Here is a 24910-nt window from a genome sequence, read left to right as displayed (position 1 = left end):
AATGGTCTTTAATGTTAATTTAAACTAATTATATTAACTCTATTAATTGATTAATGGTCTTTAATGTTAATTTAAACTAATTATATTAGCGAATTATTTAACTGTTACACCTTGTGTTTTCTGTACGTAGCCCTTGACATCAAATAATAAAAAATGCTTTTATAAATTTCAATTTAAAGAGCCCTATTTTGTCTTACATCATAAAAATAGTTCAAATATATATAATTGTTTATGCCCAATTTCTTCACTTCCCGATAAAGTTATCCAGAGGATAAATATCAAGTTTAACCAATCACGTGCATGGATCTGGTATTTATCTCCTGGATAATTTTAACCGCAAGATATAACTGAACGTGAAGAAATCGGGCATAATGTCCGATTTCTTCACTTCCTGATAAAGTTATCCGGAGGATAAATCTCAAGTTTAACCAATCACGTAGATGGATCTGATAGTTTATCTCCTGGATAATTTTAACCGCAAGATAACTGAACATGAAGAAAAAGGCCATTAAAGGTTTTGAGTTTCGGCTCAAGGCTATCAAGTGGAAAAGGCATTGACATGACAAGCCGTTTACATTATGGAAAGAGTAGAAATGATTTTAACTACGGCAATTCATAAACATCTTTATTATTTTAATGTCGATCGTATACATTCGATCTTCAAAGGAAACAGAGGTAAAAGAGAACAAGAGATATGATTAGTAATAATAAATATTTATATTAAACACAGTGTGATATCTGTTAGATGAGTTACAGCATTTTTAGAGCCGGTTCCAACTTCTTGCCTTCTTGGTAAACTTACCAGGTAATTAAAGCATGTGTCTAATATCTTCATTTCTTTTCTTAAATAAATAAAGATAAACATATATTCATCTAATAGGTAAGTTTACCAAGAAGTTGGAATAACCGACCCTTAAAAAATGACTACCCCTTGCTCGTAGTCATTTTTTACTATGAAAGACTTAACTTTTTGTGTACATACATAAGTAAGAAACTAACGATATTGTTTTTTTTTTCCCCCTAAGCAAGTAACGTACACAAGTTTTTCTTTTCTAAAAAGAATGAGGACAAATATATTGCACCTTTGGAATTCTACGTAGATGCCATTTAACATTTATATCGTCTGCTTCTCTTTTAGATTCAGCCGTGTGGTATTTAGCGCGTGATCGTGGATGTCGCCACTGCTCGACGTAGTGCGAATGTACCCTGAGCCACGAGCCACGAGTGGTCGTAACTCGACCCGCTCGACCGAGTTTGTTAGTACGTGCTGTGCAGTCGAACGCGTCGAACCAGACTGGTTCTCAGGAGCAGGGAATGATCAACGGTGGATCCGCGTCACCGTGGTGAGTTGCATCGCGATCCAGTCGAAACCAGGTCGACTGGGACGTCGTGTGAGGGATGGAACTCCATCGATGTTTCCGTGGTGCATGAGCGTCACGCCCGAAGCCTCCCCATCTTTCTTGGATCGCCCACCCTTCTCCCTCGCCACCCTGTGTGTTGTGTGATGTGAGTGCGAGCCATACAGAGGAAAAGAGATCTTCTGAAAACGCGTTACACAGCTACAAGAGCGCAGTCTCGACGTCGACTCATACAATTGTACGCAGCGTGACGCAGTCCTTCCTACAAGTACGTACGCGCGCACATCTCTCCACATCTCTTTCTCTCTCTCTTTCTCTTTCTCTCTCTCTCTCTCTCTCTCTCTCTCTCTCTCTCTCTCTCTCTCTCTCTCTCTCTCTCTCTCTCTCTCTCTCTCTCTGTCTCTGTCTCTGTCTCTGTCTCTGTCTCTGTCTCTCTACATGCGTGACGTGATGTGACGTGACGTGACGTGATGTGAATGCATATACATGCAGATTCACTCATGCTTAATATCTGAGTATCTTGTACAAGTCACTTGAGTAGACTTATTTATATATACTTAAAATGTATCTACAACATTATGTATTGCCATTGAGAATTCAATATATCCATGTAGGAATTATATATGTATATGGTTATCTCTCGAAATGTGCTGAAAGAATGCACTTAATAATAATTACATTCTCTTAAATTTGATATTTTGCTAAAATATATTGAGACAGCGATAATCCTCTGAATTACAAGCAACTGAAAATGAGCTTTTTTTATAAACCTTGAAGAGTTGTACTATGTTCTTCAGCTAGCTTTAGGTTGTTTATTTTAAAATAATTTTAATTTAGACCTGAACACATTACAAGGATACATACAGTTAAAGATTGGAACATTTTGAATAAATTTTATCTGTTACAAAAAGATAAAAAGGTAAAAGTTTTGCTAAGAAAAATTTAAAATTTTTAAATTGGTTACAGAATTGGTCATTAGAGATTCAAATTATTCAGATTTTATTTTATATACACGCATTATGCATCCCACTTTATTTTTACTATAGAATTATTTTTGAAAGTAACAATATTTAAAAGTGTATGAAATGAAAAGTATTCTGTTTAGAGGGGAGACATCTTAGCATTGCGGTATAACTTTGTTCTAGGTGGAGTTGCTTGCCAGATGTGAGTCATGCCTATCTCTTTAAATGAGGAATCATATGACTGATCAATATATTTTTTTTTATTTTACTTATAAAACTAAAATACAATATCTGAAATATTAATTTATTTATTATCTTAATGACTTTTCCAGTTTTGTGTGTGTGTTTTTTGTATTATCTAAGAATATCTTTTTCTCAAAATAATTTATAACCAAAAAGATACAATACAGAGAACTTGAAATAAATAATAAAACTTTAAGAGCTCGAAACAAACATCAGGAGTATATATTACAACAATTTTTTTTATACATAATACATAGTGATAAATTGAGATAGGGATACACAACAGATATTTAATGCTATAGCCAAATAAGTTGATTCATTTTCAAGATGAATTGATATAAACCCTTTGTCATGTATTATTTTTGTAATTCACTGTTGACAGTAAAAACGCTTTGTCATCAATTATGAAAATAATATATAAAACATATTTATGGTCAATTAACTATATTAGTTTTTGTTTTCTTTTAAGAAATAAAAATAATAAATCAATGAGAAAAACTTCCACTTACACAAGAATATTTGATACACTTTTTTGTATAAATTATTATTTAATTTCTGTGAAAGATTACCTAATATTTTCTCTATTTTTTTAAGTAACACTAAATGCTATAATTAATAGTATTATTTTAATTTCAGTTTTAATATTAACTTAAAAAGTAAACAGATGAAAAATAAGACAGAGGTGTCTGTTTATTCTTATATTACTCAAGATTATTTAATATATTATTTAATTAAAATATTCTTGTTAATATTAATAATAATAATAAGAAACGTGAAAATAATTGTTAAATTATAATAATCTGTATGATAGATGTAATTTTTATAGTATATTCTCTATATGTAATCAAAAGACATAATTTTTTAAATACATTTTTGGATTCTTTTCTCTTTTATCTCAAAAGAGTGAATCGTCTTGAATTAGAAATTATTTATGAACTTATTTCCTGCGGAAATCCATGGGAAAGTTTTCACATTTCCGTTTTTTCCTCGGCGAAATGTTGAACGAATGCACGCGACGGGCTACAAAGTTATTAGACCGTAAGTTCAACGAACCGGAGAAGAATATCGCAGACTATCGGCACCTTCGATGCAGGGTATTACGGTTGTTCGCAAAGACGTGTCGTGAATAAGCGAGAGTCATCACATCTCAATGGAATCGATCATGAAATAAATGATTTGCTTACGCTGACATACTTTCCGCTAAGAATACGAAGTAAATATAATATTTTGAATTTATTTCAACATTTCTTTTTTTCTTATTTATTTCGTTTTTCTCATAGATAATATAAATTAAAGGTAATGTTATGATATCGATGCGTAAGTACGTACGATACGATATCCTACGTATTTAATGTTATGATATTGATAAACGCTTTTAAGAAACAGGGACAAACTTCTTTTTCATATTTAATTATTAGTCAAAAAATTCTATTTTTAACTCTCTGTTCGCCTTCTGAATTTTGAGAACAATTTCGAAAATAAGAATCTTATATATTGAAATTTTTATAAAATAAAATTTTTATAAAAAATAAAATAAAAATGCTTTTTCTTATAGATAATGACGAACTGATGAGCCACTGTAAAACCAAAGGCAAAGGATCGAGACGATGGATCAAATCGGCAAGAAGCAAGCGGCTAACTCACCAGAGGTGGCGTTGGCCAGCGAGATTTTTGACCAATTTTGCAACGCTACCACATTGAAATCTATTCTTGGTTACTACAGACAACTGTGCGAATTGCTAAAAATCCGACCAAACGTCATTAATCAGTTTTATCCAAAGTTGAAAACAAAACTACGATCGTGGAAGGCGCAAGCTCTATGGAAAAAATTTGATCAGCGAGCGAATCATAAATGTTATAATCGTGGCAAAGCATGCCCGAACACGAGGGTAAGTTTATTTATATAAGTACATTTATGGATATAATCTTTTCTATGGATTAGTCTTCTGAAGATTTTTTTATCGAGGAGAAAAATTTTTCAAGTAAGATCTTAATTAGGTTTTAATAATCGGCGGTGGCCCATGTGGTCTACGCACAGCCATAGAAGCCCAATTGTTGGGAGCCAAAGTGGTTGTGGTGGAGAAAAGAGATCGGATGTCCAGAAACAATGTTTTACATTTGTGGCCTTTCGTCATCCAGGATCTACGAGGTTTAGGAGCAAAGAAATTTTTCGGAAAGTTTTGTGCGGGTTCTATAGATCACATTAGTATTCGACAGCTGCAGTGTATTTTGCTAAAGGTTGCGTTGATTCTTGGTGTCGAATTTCACGAGAGTGTAAGCTTTGATTCTCTGATTCAACCACCGGATAACCAGGAAGATGGCAGTAAGTAACAACTAACTAATAAAAGATACAATATCTTTAAATTTTCTTTTTTTTTTTTCATATTTTGTAACTGTTTATTTTTATTGTATTATTTTTTTAGTTATTTCTTTACCAAATTTGTTTATATTACTAATGTTTTTTTAATTTAATATTGTCATCAGAGATTGGTTGGAGAGCGAAGACTTCACCAGCTGATCATCCTGTTTCCCAATACGAATTTGATGTGCTAATTGGAGCCGATGGCAAAAGAAATACCTTGGAAGGTTTTAAACGAAAGGAATTTCGAGGAAAATTAGCCATCGCAATCACGGCGAATTTTATAAACAAACGAACTGAGGCAGAGGCTCGCGTAGAAGAGATCAGCGGCGTCGCCTTTATTTTTAATCAAAAGTTCTTCAAAGAATTGTACCAAGAAACGGGTATTGATTTAGAAAATATTGTGTATTACAAAGATGATACGCATTATTTTGTTATGACTGCCAAGAAACATAGTTTAATCGACAAGGGAGTTATTCTGCAGGTAATAACGTATAATGTAATAATTTACAATTGTAAAACATACAATTATTTCTCAAAATGTCAATTAAATTATTATTGATTTCTAGGATCATGCTGACACCGCAAAACTACTTGCGAAAGAAAACGTGGATCGTGAAGCATTGATGTTGTATGCGCGAGAAGCGGCGGAATTCTCAACGGAATATCAAATGATGGATATGGAATTTGCGGTGAATCATTATGGCCAACCGGACGTAGCCATGTTCGATTTTACTTCAATGTACGCGGCGGAAAATGCAAGCCGCGTATTGGAGCGTTTCGGTCATAGATTGCTTATGATTCTTGTAGGCGACAGCCTCTTGGAGGTAAATGATAAGTATATTTGTCACGATTATTCAAAATTGTGATTTATAATATTTTAATCCAGATCAATTTTTCTACACATAAATTATTAAATCTTAGAAAAAATAAAAAAATTTCAAGGTATATAATAAAAGTGGATGGACCATTTTATTTATCTTTTTTTGTCTTTTTTATTATTAGATTTTGTTGCTAATGTTCTTTATTGTACTTGACTTTTGATGAAAAACTAAAGCAGAAATGATTGTAGCCTTTTTGGCCTACTGGTTCTGGTTGCGCAAGAGGATTTTTGAGCTCTCTGGATGCGGGTTGGGCAATCAAAGGTTGGGGCACTTCTTTGTCACCATTGGAAGTGATTGCGGAACGTGAGTCCATATATAGATTGTTGGGACAAACAACACCAGAGAACTTGAATAGAGATTATGCGGCATATACTTTGGATCCTCACACTAGGTAAGATATTAATTATAAGTGAATTGAATAAATCAACCAAATCTTAGAAAGTAAAAATATTAAATATAACTATCAACCAAATGATTAACTGTGTTACTATTATCTGAAGAAAATTTTATAGCAATTTGTTTATTTGGAAATTGTAAGGATTTTTATCACACACAAATGTCTCTTGCTTTGTCTTGCTAAATAATATTTAAGAATAATCAAATATTTTTCCTTCAAGGTATCCGAATCTCAATGTACGTTCTGTAACTCCAATACAAGTGCGCAGTCTTCTTGACACAGATGATCCTGAAAGCATCAAACAACCTGCGCTACAGTCCGAAATCGATATTCCAAAGAAACGAAGACGTCGTGGTGAGATCAACATTAATATTAAATTCTTAGATTCTTGAAACTTTGAACTCTAAAAGATAGGATTCCGCAATTCTCGATTTTTTCTTTAATTTATTACTTTGACCATTAATATGATTATTTATTTTTATAAAAACATTTTTATGTAGATTTGAGAGCTGACGCTCAAGTTCATCCAGATACATTGCTTCGTTGGCTACAAAAGCAAGTTGCATTGTACGACAAAGTTCACATCGAAGATATGGGTGCCTCTTTCAAAGATGGTTTAGCTATTTGTGCAATTGTTCATAGATACCGTCCAGATTTAATAGATTTTTACAGTTTAAATGCGAAAGATGCAGTAAAGAACAATCAGCTCGCCTTTGATATATTGGAAAAGGAATTAAACATACCACCGGTAAACATATGAGATATTTTTATCTTTTTGCTTTAATATCACTAATAAATGGATATATTTTCTTTATTTTTAATATATAAATGTTTCTTTGGAATTATTTCATATTGTTATACATGTGTATGTGGGGGGGGGGGTATGTGTGTGCGTGCGTGCGTGCGTGCCTGGATTTTATATGCTTATATATATATATATATATATATATATAAATTTTTTATTCAATTATTTATTTTATAATTTTTAGCAAAATGATAACTAAAGAAGAAATATAAGAATTATACACATTAGAGCTTATTCAATCAACTGCTAATAAATCTTTTTATTTTAAATAATAAACAAAAATATAAAAATTATTACACAACTTCAATAAATATATATATGTATATATGTATATGTATAATTTTATTAGTTTATAGATTTTACTTATCTAAATAATAAAAAATAATTTGTTTACACAGATAATGACAGGTGAAGAAATGATTCAATGCGATGTTCCTGACACACTTGCCATGTTTTCTTATTTAACACAAATATATGAAGTTTTCAGAGGCGAGATTCCACACATCAAACATCCAAAATTAGTAAGCAACTAAAAATAGAAAAGTTATGTCTATAGTTTCTAGAGTTTTCTTACTTGCATTGAAGTATGCGGAATTGGTATGAGCTAATTATTATTTCTTTAAAAAATTTTAAAAAAAGATGCTTATTTAAGAATATCTTTCTTTAAAAAGTAATCACGAATTTAAGTAGAATTTATTGCAATAGGAACCCGAAATGAAGGAGGAATGTACTACACATCCAAAGCAACTGAAACAATGGACGCCTGAGGAAAAGCCTACGAAGACACGACATTCGCGCTCACGGCATGCTAATGAAAATGTGCATTCTTACATGGATAAGAAGGACAATACGGTTAGTCGGCGTTCTCGAAAGAGACGGAGCACCGAGAAAGTGGGCGCGACGATGGTAAGCAGAATAAATTATCTATCTATAATGAATGTATGATACGGACAAACACAATAACAACTTTGCGAATACATTTCAAATGTTTAGAGAAAATCTAATTTTTTATTAGAGCAAATTTGTTTTTTTAAACATAAAATTGAATTTTTTGCAATAAATTAGACCTAACATTATAGCCGTATCCAATTATTGACTTTAAATGCTTGTATCTTATGTAGTCACGGTGGCAGAAGATCGAAGCTGTTATATATCGCGGGATATTCATATCATTGTTAATCATATTTGTTGGACTTATCTTTACTGTGCTTCGAGAGGAACGGAATACATACTGAAAACGCATAATCTACCATAAAAGGAAATAAGTTCAGACTATCGATTATGTTGTCAAAATTTTTTATATGTTGTTAATATAATTGTTACTTTATGAAGTAAAATTTCTTTAAATTCTTAGGAGATTTATGCCAGAAACATTATAAAATCTTTTATTTGTCTTTATTTGCGCAAAATCATTGCTAAATACAGCAATAATGTGGTTGATTATGTATAAACTTAAATTTAGAATTATGCTAGTAATAGTTTAATAAATAGAAACTTTACAGGCCAATTTTTCTTTTGTTCCATTCTTTACACACATACATGTATATAATTTCTTTCCATTTTATAAATTTTTTTGTCTTAACTTTTTTTGCATTCTAATTTCTACTCACAAAATATTGTTCTTTAAATGGTTCAAAAAGTCATCGATTAAAATAAGAATGTTCAAGATTTAAAAGAGTTCTGCTCTCATATATCATTTCCTCGCTACTTCATGCTTGTTGCATAATTTGATTTATAATAGTATGCTTTGCTGCAAAGAAACATTTCACTGCTTGGATTGTCACAAGAAATATATCAATTAATTGATCACGCGACTAATGACAATCGTAAACTCGCAATAAAGGATGAAAGGCAGAAAAGACTCGATGAGATCGAAAATCATCGAAATGAACGCATGAAGAAGCGGCAATATTTGCGCAAGATGGCAACTCAACAGTTCTACAAAAGTATGCAGATGCTACAAGCCAATGCAAAACGCGAAAAAGATGAACCCTTTGAGGATTATTCGATTTTTTTGTACCGTCAAACTGCACCAGATTTCAAGGATAGAGTAAAAGATTTAGAGCAGAAAATACTTTATCCAGTAAGCTAGAGATTGACGAGTGCGAATATTTGATATTTTTTTCTGTCTACATTAAAAAAGCTTGTGTCTTTTAAAATAAATAACAATCGTCTCTAAAACTATTTGACAAAGTAATTTTAATTTATTTTTATTAGTTTTTCTATTTTTGCCTAGCTGCATTTATATGATGGCAATGAAGAAATAAAAGTATTAATACATTTGTTTCCAAATATGTTTGAGGATTGCATTTATGTTATTAACTTTATCAATTAACATGCTTGTTTAATATGCTTTAATATTTTAAAACCGAATAAAATAGATTTTAATTTATTTTTATGAGAAATTATATTCTATTTGCATTTGTATTGTCACGTTAATGTCTTTATTACTGCCCTTATGAAACTGGTGACTGAAGAAAAAAAGTATTACTAAATAGAAAAAAATAAAAATAACAATATTTATGTCTAGACCTTTATAATTTATTGAAAATTATCTAAATTGCATTGATTGTATTTGAGTTTGAAAAATTACGTTTTAATCTCAACTATTTATTCATTTTTATTACCTTATTATTGTTATATGTATATTTTTTAAGAAAATCTATATACTATATACATATAGATATATATATATTTATTTATTTATTTATACTCAACATTATTTTATAAAATGTTCACATTTCTTGCTTGCATTGTTGTGCGTTGTGATATTCTAATACTTAATCTAACTATATTAATTTTTTAATTGCCTGTTTATAAGAGATTTTTATTAAGTTGTTAATTATTCCTAGGACAGACAACCTAAAATACACATTGGTCACCGTAGAAGTAGTGTGGATGAGGAATTTTCGGGAAGGATAAAAGATTTTGAAGATAAACTGAAAGGGACGACATCCTCCGAGAAGAAACCTAAAGATCTTTTACGCGCCATTGGTTAGCACATTTTTTAAATTCTAACTCCATCTAATTCTAATAGTCTTTTGTTTTCGAGATGTGTTAGAAATGGAACAATAAAATGTTTGTACATAGGTAAAATTGAGAAAACCGACTGGAACGTGAAAGAAATTGAGAAGAAGATCGAAGAGAACAAGATGGGCCGTAGCATTCGTCACGAACATGTAGAGAAAGTGCCGAAGTGGAGTCGCGAGCAGGTTGGCAAAGAAACTCTTAATAATATTAACATACTCGCACTTTTTCAGATGTGTATATGTTTCATTCAGTTTTTAGCTCGGCAGATCAAGATGGAGAAACGAGGCAACGATCAAAGGGACACCTACAGTAAGTACGCTGACATAGACAATACCCTGAAGAATATAGGCAAGAAGATTCGGGAAGGTAGTACTCTCGGATACAATAAAGTTTCAGCCATGGCTGAACAGTTTTCGAATAAAAGTCAGGATGTGGAACCCAAGCTGCAGAAATCGGTAAATACGAATTTTACGATCTCCAATAGGAAAATGGTCAACGGAATATTACAATTTCAGCGCCTCTTAATGTATCGGTACCTACTGTGTCTTATGTATTTAAGCTTATGAAAAGAATTCTACTTGATTACAGAATTCTTCTAGAGAAAAGATATAAATCAGTAGTAGATTGGCGCTTCTTATATAGAAACTCATTTATTATTGTTAATAATTTTATGACATTTTATGGCATTTTCAGTTATCAGAATTGGGTTTCATTGATACAACACATGTATTAAAATATTCTAAAAATGTTTTTCAAGCAATATATTATATTAGATAATTTTTTTAAATCTTTTACACAACAAATTTTTAAATATTTACAATTATATAGTTTTCAACGCAAATGTGATATTTTTCAACACACACAAAGTTAAGATTATAAATATGTGAATTGTAATATATTGGATAATGTTGACTTTTTAAATTTTTCTTATGTCTAAGCCTATGTGTGTATTAAATGTTGTAAATTAACACATTTAATTATAAGTATATAATACAAAATTATGAACTTGTGAATAATAATTAATTGCTATTGATATTAATAAAATGTAATTGTAGCAAATGTGCAAAGATCTAACACTATCTTCTCTTGAAAGATAAGTTGAATATATATATATATAAAATTAGCACATAATTTATTTAATAATTTTTTATTTTGAAAAATTTAATTAATAATTACTGTATCAGATTGTACAAATTATTTTTGTCTAGAACACTAAGCCCGCTATCACATTACCTGTGCAAGGAGGTTCAGAGATGTGCCATTTCTGCAATAAAAGAGTTTATCTGATGGAAAGACTTAGTGCGGAAGGCAAATTCTTTCACCGTGGTTGTTTCCGATGCGAATATTGTTCTATCTCGTTAAGAATAGGTATTTAATTTACCAAGTTATAAAGAAAGAATTAAATATTAATAATCAATATTTAATTCTTTCTTTATAACAATTTCTAAATATTATACGATTTTATAATTTTGCTGGTTTTTTTGTGTGTTTTATAGGAAATCATACATTTGATCGGGAGAAAAACGGAGGACGTTTTTACTGTGCCCAACACTTTGGGTTATCGGGAACGATGAAAACTAGAGCAGAGAAAAAGAGGACTAACTTAGTGAATAAAGAAAATTTACCTAATGCCGCAGCTGTATTAAAAACACCAGAAAAGGTATAAACATCTTGTTTAATAATGTAAAAATATGATGTGAAACACAAATACAAAAAAGTGTCACTAAAATGATATTTCTTTGTAGAATTTTTAAATAAAATTTACGAAACAATTGCATTTGTACAAACACACACACACACACACACACACACACACACACACACACACACATATGTATATATGTATGTATACATACACACATACATACTCACATACTCACATTTTCAGGTCAAAGCATCCTTAGAGGGCATCGTTGGACTCGATTTACTCGATCGTGGTCAAACTCCAGAGAGAATTGAATTTGAAAATCTGGCAGAAATATCAGATCCTGAAGAAGCTCAAAGTCAAATGGATGAAGATGAGTGGACAGACAGAAATTTTGGTGCTTCTACCGCAGAAATGGGATCTAGTGACGATATTTCTGATATGAGGTAACTATGTATATATTATTTGTGATAGTTTTTATATCATATATAGCTTTATAATATTTTAAATATATTAATTTTGGTTTATATAGAATTATAAATTATATTTGTAAATGTTTAAAAATTAAATTTTTTTATTAGAATATTGTATTTTAATGATTATTGATTATATTTAATAATATTTAATTATATTTTCTTCATGATACAATACACAATAATATTTATTTAAAAAAACAAAATTTTAATTACAATAATGTGTTTAAATTACCATTATTTCGTAGTGATTCTGATGAAGATAATGAAGTATTTGAGGAAGCTGTAGATCAACCACTAACGACCGAAGGAACTCTTGAGTTGGCTAAGAATTGGACATTGCGCTATTCGCATCCACATGCTACAATTGGGCAATCTGACACTGGCAGCAATGAGTATGAAGATTCTAGCGATGAATATACTAGTGAAGGTATTATTTATTATGCATATAAGAGTATATGCTATCTGTTGATTATAAACAAAAAAATATGAAGAGAAGAGAGAGGCGAAGAAAATCAAAGAAAAATTTCTTAACAAATTTTCCAACTTATATTATTTGTCTACTTATTAACAAATATCTTGATTTTTTTGTTAGACGATGAAAGCGGCACTGCAACCGAAGACGAAGAAGATGTACGCGCGCGAGAACTCCGGAAGCAGGAAGTGTGGTTGAAGGTGCCACCGCGCAGCTCTGATACCGATACCGGTTCGGAAACAGAGGTGAAACATTCTCAAGGCTCTATAGATCCTGCTATAGTTCAAGAATCACTCATTCCTTTTGAATCTAAAGTAACATCATCCTCAATGTCCAACGTGAACACGAATGATAGTGAGTTATTATCTGAGAGAAATGCTCTCGGAGGACTATTAGAATCCTCCAACGAGACGGCATTAGCTTCTAATGAATTAGCTAGAAATATACACGGTCAAGAAAGTATGACTTCCGCTCATGGTGCATCTCTCAATGTTATCTCACAAGTTTCTGAAAGTGTAATTTGCGCGACCGATTTAGTGCCTCTTTCAAATAATATTGACGATAATATTTCGGATCAAAATAAATCCTTCATTTTTTTGACAAATAATGTTCTTAATCGTTTATACAAAAAAGGTTGCAATTCTAAATACGAAAGTTTTGTTGACGAAAATACTCAATTAGGCAGATCGCACAACAGAGTTAACAACAATTGTTTGCAAAATGATATTCTCAATGCTGACGAAAAAAATCTTGCATCAAATTCTATTGATTTAAATGTAAATGTTAATAATTTAAATACAAATAATATAATAAAGGATCCAAAAGATTTATCTAGAAATAATTTAAAAGATTCCGCGCAAAACAATTGTTTAGAAATTAGTTTAGAAGAGGTTGCGAAAATTACAGTTGCAGATACTATACCTTGCGTTGAAACAAGCAAGGATTATAGGGTTTCTGATAGCGAAACTATCCTTAATGCTGATGATTTGCCGGGTGTTATCACTTCTTCTTTGAATGGAAGCAAAAGTTCTTTATCTTCCTCATCATCAGAGATTTATCAATCGGTAGAGATGTTGTATAATGACGATTTAGTCATTAGTAATCATTTAAACAATATGACGGAATATTCGAAATTTAATTTACCTAAGGACGTAGAAATGTGTGAAAATATTAGTGTTACTGATCAAAATAAGGACAACGATTTTATTAACAAAAATGAAAATAAATTTATCAATGATAGTAATAATATTGATATAGGTAATGTTACTGAGAAAAAAGTTAACATACCTTTAGTAACTCCAATACTTACTGTGAATGTATTACAAGAGTCGGAATATCCATTAGTAACAGTGACATCGCCATCTCCAACACAGGAGATACAACTTGAAGAACTACCTTTGGAAACTTCGCGATTGCGGATTCCCTTGGAATCACATAGTATTTCGAATGTTGATAACCGCGATAATGTGTTCGATAAATTAAAACGCGATTTAAAACAAAGAAAAGCAAAGAACAAAGCTATAGGAAGTGGACTTCGACCACTATCGACTGAATGTGCTCGGTTGAAAATGAGTAAATATTTTACGCATAATAAAAAAACGGTGTTGAAAAATCAGCCGACGCAAAATGAGGAAAATGAGGATACTAATATGGAAGTAGTCAAGTTACATATTAAGCCCAAACTATCTAGTAAAATAAATGCAGAGGAAATGCTCAAGTACTTCAATATGACCAGTTCTTCAAATAATAACAAATCGAAAACTTCTGACATAGTCGCTATTAAACAAAATGAAAGACGAAAATTAGAAATTAATACCGAGGAAATGAATAATTTGAGCGAAAAAGATAACAATGCCATTGATCAACAATTCAATCAAATTGAAAAGCAGAATAAAATTGCATATTTGAAAACTGATGAGATAGGCTCTCAATTTTATTTGTCAGGATTTGAAGTATGTAACGAGGAGAAAAAAGCATATGATAGTTTAGATTTAACATATAATGAACCTATTGTTGAACTAAATCCTCAATCAAACAATGACAGCAATTATGTCGATTTATTGACGTCAAATTATAATATTTCTAAATTAGAAAGCAACAAACGAAATATTTCGTATTTACCTACAGATACAGATATGATTCTAAATACTAACGATTTGAAGTTCCAAACTACTGTAGATCCTGATACATCAATGTTGCATACAGATATAAAAAATATTTACTTTAATATTACAAACGTCGGAAAAGAACAAGAAAAGATTAATCCAACGGACAATAGTCCAAAAAATGACATAAATATCATAAATAAAGAAAAGGAGGTTAATATAAATTTAAACACGATGAATGATAATCTAATTAAAGGCAGTTTAATTGAAACGGACATACAAAGTAATATTTTATATAAAGTAAATGAAGTAAATGAAGAAAAGAAAACTAATTCAATGGTTTCGCTAAATGAAACCATACAAAATAATAATAGCAATGAGAAACAAGTTAATGAAATAAATATTCCGAATGATAATCGGGATAAATTAAGCAAATATTTAATTTTTGAAAATAATACACTTCTCAATGCACAATTAACTGCTCCTTCACTGTTAAATGACAATAAAGTTATTAAATGTAAAAAATTGTATAAAAGTGATACCAATTTAAATGAAAATCCACCGCGGATTTTTAAAAGTATTAGCAATAATACTAAATCATTGCCCGAATTAAATAACACGATATATAAAGATATGTCCACAATAGAAGTAATCGTTAAGAAAATAGTAGATACGTATACAAATGTTAAAGACACGATTGCAAACGGTAATTCAGCACAAAATTATGTTGAAGAAGTTCCTAAAAGGCCTGAGCGAAAAAATTTACCTCGTGACATTTATACTTTTCAAAAAACTCCAATTCTTAATTTAACAAATTCTAATACAGAACTCTCTCCGCCTGAAATTCCAGTGAGAAGAAAGTCATCAAAGCATCTGTGTCAAAATCAAGCTCTTGAGCATATGCCGAAGGTACACAGTCAGATTGTTGAAAATATTTCGAAATTATGTGGCGAGAAAAGCAATAATGTTTCTAACATTCAAAGTCAAGATGTGGAAAAGTTTTCAAAAGTTAAAAGTCAAGATGTTAAAGATGTTACAAAATCAATAAATCGAGATGTCAATGATGTTTCGAAAACTCATTGTCAAGATATTCAAAATTATAATACTAAGTTAATGGATATTCGAAATTCATCAAGACGAAGTATCGTAAAATTACAGAATCACGATATTGCGAATTCGAATTTAAATAAAGAAGTTATAAAAGATGTTAAAGAAACTATGATAACAGAAAATCAAAATGTTGCTTGTACATCAAGATTACAAAGTCAAAACAAAGATGTACCATTGGCTCGAGAACCTCATACAAATTTGCATTTGCTAAATAAATCTGAGAAATCTGTAAAATGTATTTCTAACAATAGTCAATTAAAAAAAGACAAATGCATAATTTCATAATGTTAATAATATCTGTGCAAATTTGGAAATATTTTGTTATATAATGTTTTACAAGAAATGCTTTGCTATTAATTACATTTATTTTAATATTTTATTATAATTTGATATAACACAGATTTTGGAGGTTTTTTGTATTAAAAGTTTATGAAAAAAACTTCTGTACTTAACACATAAGTAAACAAAATATAATCAAATGCTAAACTCTTATTTCTGATAAGAGTTAAAAGGAGATTTTATATATACTTTAAACTTAAATTAAAATATTTAAGATTAACAGTTTTGGTAGTGTGAAGATTGTGAAATTTAACATGTAATTAAATTTTTGCTAAAAACTGCTTTAGATTGATCAACAAATTTTTTCTTCAAATGATTCGATATTATCATTACCTTATATATTTATTGCAAATTTATAAAATATTTATTGGTTATATACATTTTGCTAGTATATAAAATCAATCCGTACATCACTGAAGTTAGGAAGTCTGTTAGATTGCGATTTTTGTAATCTTGAAAATCAATTTATTATGTAATTTTTCGTATTTTTAGAGACATAATCCACAAATTATAATCCTATATTCTAAGATTCTATAATTCTATAATCTTTATATATCTTTAATAGAGTGTTTAATAGAGTATTGTAGTTGTGCAATTTTAAATTTAAAAAAAAACTGTGTGAGATGTATTAATAAAGTAAACAAAAAAATATAAGTAAAAATCTTGGCTGATGGTGAATTTAATTAATTTTCAATGGGACTAGTTTTTAATCGACCGATTAAGGAGAATTAAGGAAAAGGTAATCATCTTGTGTATGAATGGAGTGTTATTGAACTAATTCATCATTAACAGTAACTCAAATCATTAATTGTTTGTGTTTGATTTAATGCTCATGCTAAAAGTAGCGATTTACTCACCAATGTTGACTAATTCATTCAGATATTACCACCAGCCACTTTATTAAATATCTCACTACGTTTTTGTTTTAATTATAAAATTCATATACATACACAATATTAACCATAATGAAGTGTATTAGTGTATACATACATGCCACGCGCACGACACCACACACACACACACACACACCACACCACACACACACACCACACACACACACCCACACAGAGAGAGAAGAGGGAGAGAGAGAGAGACGACGAGAGAGAGAGAGAGAGAGAGAGGAGAGAGAGAAGAGGAGAGAGAGAGAGAGAGAGGAGAGAGGAGGGGAGGGGGGAGGGAGGGGAGGGAGGGAGGGAGGGATGGAGGAGAGAGAGAGAGAGAGAGAGAGAGAGAGAGAGAGAGAGAGCGAGCGAGACATTATATATAAAAATAACACGTATCTAATCAAAACACATGGTAATTAAGATATTAGCATCTGTGTTTTTCTTTTTCTTTATTTCAACTCTTACTAATTTACTAAACTTGCTTATTATTCTAGTTATATATTTGTTATAACTTTTATTTATTTAGTATACTATTCTATGTAGGTTGCATCATCAGAAGATGCGTCAACTGAGGAAAGCGTAGAAAATTCTGCAACCGAGATCTCGACTGACTCCGAATTTGAGCATGATGAAGCAACTCCGACACAACATGAGATTCCCGAAATTACTATCAATGATTCCTATGTGCGAAAAACGAGAGGCACTTATGTTGAGCCAAAAAAAGTGCAGGTGAAGAGTAAACTGATCTCTTCGGTCAATGGCAATTTGACACAAGACAAGAAACAGCAAGATACTAGCAAACACTTTTTGGAAGAAAACCGTACTAGGATGGAATCACACAAAGAAGTTAATTGCAATGTGCCGATTTCTATCGACACAAATAACTGTACCCCATTGTCGAATCCACGAAAGGGAGATTATCTTCTAAATCGTACTCATTCCACCGGCGGAATCGCTTCAAGGCTTTCTTTAGAATTAAAAAAACGTTATTTGCTGGGTGGATCAGGATTGGGTAGTTCCGTCATAAAATCAGGTTCAGCATCTAATGTGGACACTAAGTTGAGAAACTTTACAGATTCAATCTCTCAACATCAGAAGTTATTAAATCCGGCACCAGAACCTAGTCCTACCATGCAAGCGTTTCTTCAAGGTATTTTTATTTTTACATTATTATATTTTCAATATTAAATTTTAATATTAAAATTTCTATATTATTTTATAACATCTTTAATACTCAGAACTTTCTAAGAACAATATTTGCGATATATCAACTGCTAAGAAAGATTTGAGAAATTTTTATTTTATCCTAGAAAATTATATATATATATATATATATATATATATATATATACATATATACAAATTGTATTTTTTAAGGTACTAGTAAACTACGAACGAACAATGCACCACTTTCTCCATTATCGCCTACAATTTTATTTTCACGGCAGTTATCAACTGATCGCTGTCGAAATTCAACGAATGATGTTGCGAAGGCAACGACTTTAATAGAAACACCCAAAGTTCAGCAATTACCTGATTTAGTAAAAGAATCCAGTATCTTGAAATCGAAGACAGCACCCAACATCTGCAACGAGTCTTCAATGAAAGATAGGGAATTAATCAACGAACAAATATTTTTGCAAGAAACTAACTTAACGAAGAATACCGTAGAAGATATAAACAGCTCAAAAAATACCGAAAAAGTTATTTCGAGCAATATGGAAGAAAGTAATGGGTTTAGACCGCGTAGTCCTCTTCACGAAACATCAATTATCGTGCCGCAAGTGGATTGGAGCAGGAAGAATGTGGACAAGGATGCTAGTTCAGGCGATTCTGAGATAGACAGCGATTCATTATCTTCTTCCAACTCTAACGAAGTAGTTGAGAACAAACAACATGTTGCTGTAAATCTTTCGCCTCCCAGATTACGAATTCACAGTACTGATGGCGATCTTTTATTAGACGAGGGAGCTGATCGATACAAGCATTACGACCTTGATGATGGGCAGACCTTTGAGCCAGATTCCATCGAAGTCTCCTTTTTGCGAGATCACCATTTACTCGAGCCAATTGACAACACGTATAGTGTTGAAATAGTAAATAATAACATGGAACAATTAGACTTGCGGGATGACAACAAAAAAAGTAATTGCAGCAGTCCTATTTCCGAAGCTTCGGCAATATCTAACAAACAAGATGATTCCGAGGAGAACGATATTATTACTGCAGCATTCACTGAAACAGAGTTTTCTGAATGGGCTCGTGATGGGGAGGCTTTGGTCTCTGACGATCTTCGCGACGTAGAACTCGATATCGATCCCAATTTCATTACTGTACGAAAAAATAATGCAAGGCTATCCTCTACGCCCGCCAAAATTGCTAAAGAAGAGGATACAGAATTCGACTCGAATATCGATCGGATAATCGTTCAGGAATACCCGAACAATAATACATCAAAATTGTTAGTTAATGGCGAAGATATTAATTACATGGACACTGACAATGAGTCACTGTTGGATGACAGTCTTCAAGATGCTTCCAATATTGCAATGCTGAAAAATCGGGGCTATATCGAATTTGTAAATGTTAAGACTACACTTTCCAATGTTCCTGTTTCAACTACTATATGCAATATGCCAGTCGCCGATGCACCGATAGCGAGACTTGATCCTGAAAACGATTCGTACGGTGAAGAGGAAGAACAAGAAGGTTTCAAAGATGCTAATGTGATCGAGATTGATCCAGTTACCATGGAGGATGTGATGGACAAGCTAAACGAGCCTATTGCGAGTAGATCATCGATGAGATCAGAAATTCGAACCGAGGAACAAAGTGGAGGAAAATTTAAGGAGAATGCGAAGCGAGAACAATTAGCAGAAGCCTTTAATAAAGAATTACTTCAATCGATGGAAGAAGATAGTCTGTTACTTGTGGAACCAGCGGAGGATACGACCACCAGCGAAGTCGTCACGGTGCTTGCCAGTCCGATCAATCCTCAGGTATCTATAGTTCCTGTAGAAATGATGGAGAAACGCGAGGAGTTAACCAAGGCGGATTCTAATAATCCGGACTATCTGGAATACGTAAAGAGATTGCAATCTAGAATCGCAGAGTTTAGTAATGCCAAGGACTCTATTGATGTAAGAAAATCAAAACGAAAAAATTCGAAAAACTTAGCACAGACACGCACCGCAGAAATGATTGCTGAAGAAATCAAATGCCAAGAAACAATGACTGTAAACGGTAACAATTCACCAGCGACTTCGAGAAAACTTGAAGAGATCACGAGAGAACGGTCAAAGCAAAAGAACCTTATTCAAGATCTTTTAATGGATAAACTCGAGGCTCATAAACAAAAGTCAGCTGAAAAAAAAGCCCGAAGAGCTGCCAGAGCTTCGTCTTTTACCACAGCGTTATCACCGATAAAACCATCATTGTCTAATACTTCTTCTATTGGTAATAAGTTTGTACCTAATTCTATAATATCACCAGTTAGCAGTCCAACTCATACAGCATATGTGGAGGCAAACAAGTCGTTGAATCTTTCGATGTCTTCGTGCTCTCGTGAGCAGTCCGATCAAGAAGAAACCAAAGAAAAAATCCCAAAGAAGACAGAAAAGTCGACTATTGCTAGTCTAGAGGATGCTTTTAAAACACCACTTGCGCCACCAAGATTAAAAAACGAGGAAGCAAGAAGGACTGCCGAAAAAGCCAGACAAGATGCTCGAGAACGAGCTAGAATGAAGAGTGACGAAGATTTAGGCTTAAGTCCCGAAGACAGAATCAAGGAATTAAGAATGAAGGTAACCCGGAGACAACTCTCGATGGACGATGCAAAGAAAGTTGATACACCGAAGACTGAAAGAATTAAATCGTGTAACTTTAGCGCAATAGATAATTCGGAGTTAAAATTAAAAATCAGCAAAAGCACCGATAATATGAAGAATATCTCAAAGAAACTCAATTTCCAAAAACTGCCAGCAGCTAGCGCGAAATCGATGGATGAGTCGCTCAATACTGCAGGTTTATCACTTTCTGATAACAATGGCATAGTAATCAAAAGGGACAAAAAAAAACCGAAAGACTCTGAAAGAAGAAAAAGCATTATACAGGCAGTGTCGGATTTTTTTTTTAAGAAGGAAACAAGTCCATCACCTAATCAGAAGGACAAGTTATCGATGTTTCGTTTGACTTCAAAATCAAAAGGAAAAGTAAGTAATATTGCAATTACTATTATTATTACTTTTATCATTAATATTGCAGCAGCGATGCAGCACGCTGCTGCAAAAATCTTCCAATTTTGCATTACTATAAATATGTCAAGTATTCTGAAGAAAACTATATAACATTGTTTTTATGTAAAACGCAGATTGATAAAATTACTCCATCGAAATACGACACGAGACCTAAAAGTGTATCCGAGGATATGCTTGTAGGAAATTTTCTTACTGAAAATCCACCACCTGTACCACCGCCACCGCTTAACTACTCTGCATACACCACTCAAGTGTCAGGTATGATTTGTACAAATCTTTATTACTAATTTTATGAATGTTATAACATTAATTAAATTACAAATCATACGTCTGTGTTATGTGCACATTATATTTGTGATAACAAATACATGAATTACTCAGTTTTCATTATACTCGTCATAAAATAATTTTGTTCTATTTTTTATGTTCGATATGTTATAGTTATTATAAAATTTGATAAATTTAAAAAATTAAAATTTTGTACCATTTTCAGCCAAGCATTTTTATTACTGTTTTTTTTTTTAATTATTATGTTTACCCTATTTTAAAATCTAATAATTTACAAATTAATAAATAATATATCTAGATTAAGCAATTCTACATTTTTGTACATTTTCTTTGTATATTTCTGAATTCTTGTCTTGTTAATGATATGGATACACAAGTAATATATATTGTATTTTGATAATTTCACATTTTTATATTTCAGATGACAGTTTATCGGACGACGATGCTAAAACAACTGCCTTCTCAGCGTCGTACGTGCAGAAAGTTACAGCAACTGAAGAATCGTGCAATAGTGTTTCACGTAAATTAAAGTCCGCTAAAAAAATAGCTAGACAGGCACAGTTAAAGAGGTACATATATCTATATTACATTTAAATTGAAAAAACGCAAATGCTAACAATATGTTAAATCTGAATATACTTAATGCTTAAAAATAAAGTTTTTAATTGCAAACACTGCTAAATTAAATATATTTTAAAGATTGCGGATGGCTCAAGAAATACAAAGAAAATTAGAGGAAACTGAAGTGAAACAAAAGGAATTGGAAAGTCGGGGCGTAAGTGTCGAAAAGGCGCTGCGTGGTGAAGGAGGTAATATAATTTTTTTTAGGTGTATATGTATGTGTAATTTCATTATTACAGTTAAACATTGAAATATAATATTCTGTTAATAACTTATTACTATAATTTTTAATCTCTTTATTCTATTTATTTTTATAATATTTTATATCTTTATTTATCTTTAATTTAAAAAACAAATAAAAACTGTAATAATGTACGCGCGCACGCACATATTAATAATTAAAATATAAGTGATATATATGCGCGTGCGCGCGTGCGTGGGTGCGTGCGTGTGTGAAGAACAAAAATACAATTCAAAGTATTAAATAATTTTATTTAGATTCTTCCAATCGTGAAGAAGCCGATTTGCTTAGAGAATGGTTTGATCTTATGAAGGAACGTACGGAATTGCGTAGATATGAAAAGGAACTTTTAGTACGTGCGCAAGAAGTTCAATTAGAAGATCGTCATGAACGATTGCAACAAGAATTGCGTGAACGTTTAGCTGATGATGGTAAAAAATTTTAATTTTGTTTTTAATTTATTGATTTAGATTTTATGGCTAGGACTTATCAAAAAAACAAATATTCTATTGTAAAAATACATGAAGCATGAGAATGTATGTAGATTTAAATGCTAAAATATTAATATATATTATATACAAGTTGGACATTTTTACACTATTGTTTTATAAATTGTAATATAATTTTATAGATGACAAGAAGACCAGTAACGATGTTAAAAAAGAAGGAGAAATCTTGACGGAAATGTTGGAAATAGTAGCAAAAAGAGATTCCTTGATCGCTCTATTAGAAGAAGAACGACAAAGGTGGTGTAAATCATCGTGCTTGGCACCTATTACTTCTACATATACAAATGCATGTTGTAACCCTATTTTAAATATTTCTTCTCACAAATCCGATTATTTATTTTACATTTTGAGATTCTTAATTATTTTATTTGTTTATATTTTCTCAATCCATATAGTAGAAATATTAATTATTAATTATAATCAAGAATTATTAGCATTTCTTAATTTTTGAAATTTCTACAAATATTTGACGATATTATTAACACATGCTTTCGTCGAGATATCGTACTAAACACTAAAGCGTAAAATGAATAGATGACCAAATTTAAATTCTGCATAAACCTGAATAAGTTATTATTTTAAATAAATGTTTTAGTATCTGTGTGTGCGTGCCTGTGTGCGTGAGTGTGTGCATGTGTATGTGCATGTGTATGTGTGAACTGACATGACAATTTAGTGTGCACATTGATTTTGAGAAAAATGTCTGATTATGTTATGCTACAGCGAAATGTTTTATTCATTCATGATTATTAAATTTGCTTTTAAAATTATATTTTACTTGTGCATCTTCTTTGTAACGAGAAAATATAGGATAAATTAAAATAATGTGCAAAATATTTTTGAAATAATTTTAAACTTTAAAAATGTTTTTTGCTTTAAACTTTGATATCTGTAAAACAAATTCTTTAATGACAATATGGGTATATTTTATACTTTATATGCAAATAACATTAATATAGCTGTAGGGGTTACTATCAGTACTGAAGATCTATAGTGTATGTAACGGAAACTATAGTCAGTACTGACAATAATATCGGAACGCAGCACTAGCGTTATTTGAAGAGTACTTTATTTTTAACTAAATGTAATCTTTGTACTTCCGGATCTCAAAGGCAAAAAACTTATATACATACACATGCACACATACATACATACATACATACATACATACATATATATATATAAGATAATGACAGTGTGCGTATTGTTATTATCTATTATCAATTTACGTTTTAAACAGTCATGATTTTTTTGTGGGGGAAAAATAAAAATGCGAAAAGTCTTGTAACTATATTTATATAATAAGACAAAAAATATGCTAATAATAGAGGTGTCTAAATTATTAACATCTTGAAATTTAAATATCTCCCTTTGACAGAAGCTAGTTTGAATGTTGATATTTCAAAAAATGATTTGAAGCAAACAAGTCTATATATCATTATACGCTAGCAAATTACGTTGAAAGAGTAAATGTCATTTTAATTAATATAAATATATTTCTCTTTTAGATATCAGAACGAAGACCGCGACCTCGAAGCTCAAATGTTGGCTAAAGGCCTGAGATTAACGCCAATTAAGAAATGTGGTCCTAAATATTCAGTCTAAGGAAGATACGCTTCTGTATATACATTTTCCGCTACATTTTTTTATCACATGATAACACCAGAAGAAAATTATACATATATATATATATATATAGATAAGATTGTAAATAGTTTAGATGGCAAAGGAATTTGAAGAAGATAGCAGACTCGTATTACGCCTAGAATATTTCTGCCCATTTTCAAAATATTCAATATTTAATAAACATATCTTTTTTACAAACATAATTAAAATATTTTATTTTTTACATGAAAATAAACAGTATTAAACTTGCTCCGTCGATATATTATTTTATTGCATGAATAACGTATGTCTTGTATAATA

At 31.3% G+C, this 24910-nt stretch overlaps 1 protein-coding gene across 4 annotated transcripts; it reads left to right on the top strand.

Annotated features, from left to right (window-relative positions):
- Window positions 1–609: 609 nt before the first annotated feature.
- Window positions 610–24859, top strand: LOC105832633 (F-actin-monooxygenase Mical). Of its 4 annotated transcripts, none has more exons than XM_036292828.1 (27): window positions 610–1343; window positions 4119–4452; window positions 4562–4886; window positions 5048–5406; window positions 5492–5749; window positions 5995–6197; window positions 6424–6557; window positions 6704–6951; window positions 7407–7529; window positions 7714–7914; window positions 8852–9091; window positions 9861–10002; window positions 10099–10220; window positions 10269–10493; window positions 11247–11406; window positions 11535–11698; window positions 11927–12129; window positions 12405–12586; window positions 12752–12876; window positions 17613–18219; window positions 18447–21280; window positions 21439–21583; window positions 22035–22182; window positions 22313–22422; window positions 22733–22906; window positions 23107–23221; window positions 24493–24859. In XM_036292828.1, exons 2-27 carry the CDS (start codon window positions 4171–4173, stop codon window positions 24587–24589), a joined length of 7926 nt encoding a protein of 2641 aa, XP_036148721.1. In that variant the 5' UTR covers window positions 610–1343; window positions 4119–4170; the 3' UTR covers window positions 24590–24859. The 4 variants fall into 4 exon arrangements, with proteins under 4 accessions (XP_036148721.1, XP_036148720.1, XP_036148722.1 ...); XM_036292827.1 differs by having other exon boundaries at window positions 611–1626; XM_036292829.1 differs by having other exon boundaries at window positions 613–1626; window positions 10290–10493.
- Window positions 24860–24910: the final 51 nt, after the last annotated feature.

The sequence above is a fragment of the Monomorium pharaonis genome, chromosome 10 (assembly GCF_013373865.1).
Source record: "Monomorium pharaonis isolate MP-MQ-018 chromosome 10, ASM1337386v2, whole genome shotgun sequence".
Taxonomy (NCBI): domain Eukaryota; kingdom Metazoa; phylum Arthropoda; class Insecta; order Hymenoptera; family Formicidae; genus Monomorium; species Monomorium pharaonis.
The sequence above is the reverse complement of the archived record's forward strand: the minus strand, read 5'-3'. Positions and strand labels throughout refer to the sequence as shown.

Bases quoted from the DNA above. Each gene is read 5' to 3' on its own strand.
- LOC105832633 (XM_036292828.1), top strand. From the start codon at position 4,171: ATGGATCAAATCGGCAAGAAGCAAGCGGCTAACTCACCAGAGGTGGCG. The intron at 10,003-10,098 runs GTTAGCACATTT...GTTTGTACATAG, and splicing joins AGATCTTTTACGCGCCATTG to GTAAAATTGAGAAAACCGAC. The intron at 12,587-12,751 runs GTATTATTTATT...TTTTTTTGTTAG, and splicing joins CGATGAATATACTAGTGAAG to ACGATGAAAGCGGCACTGCA.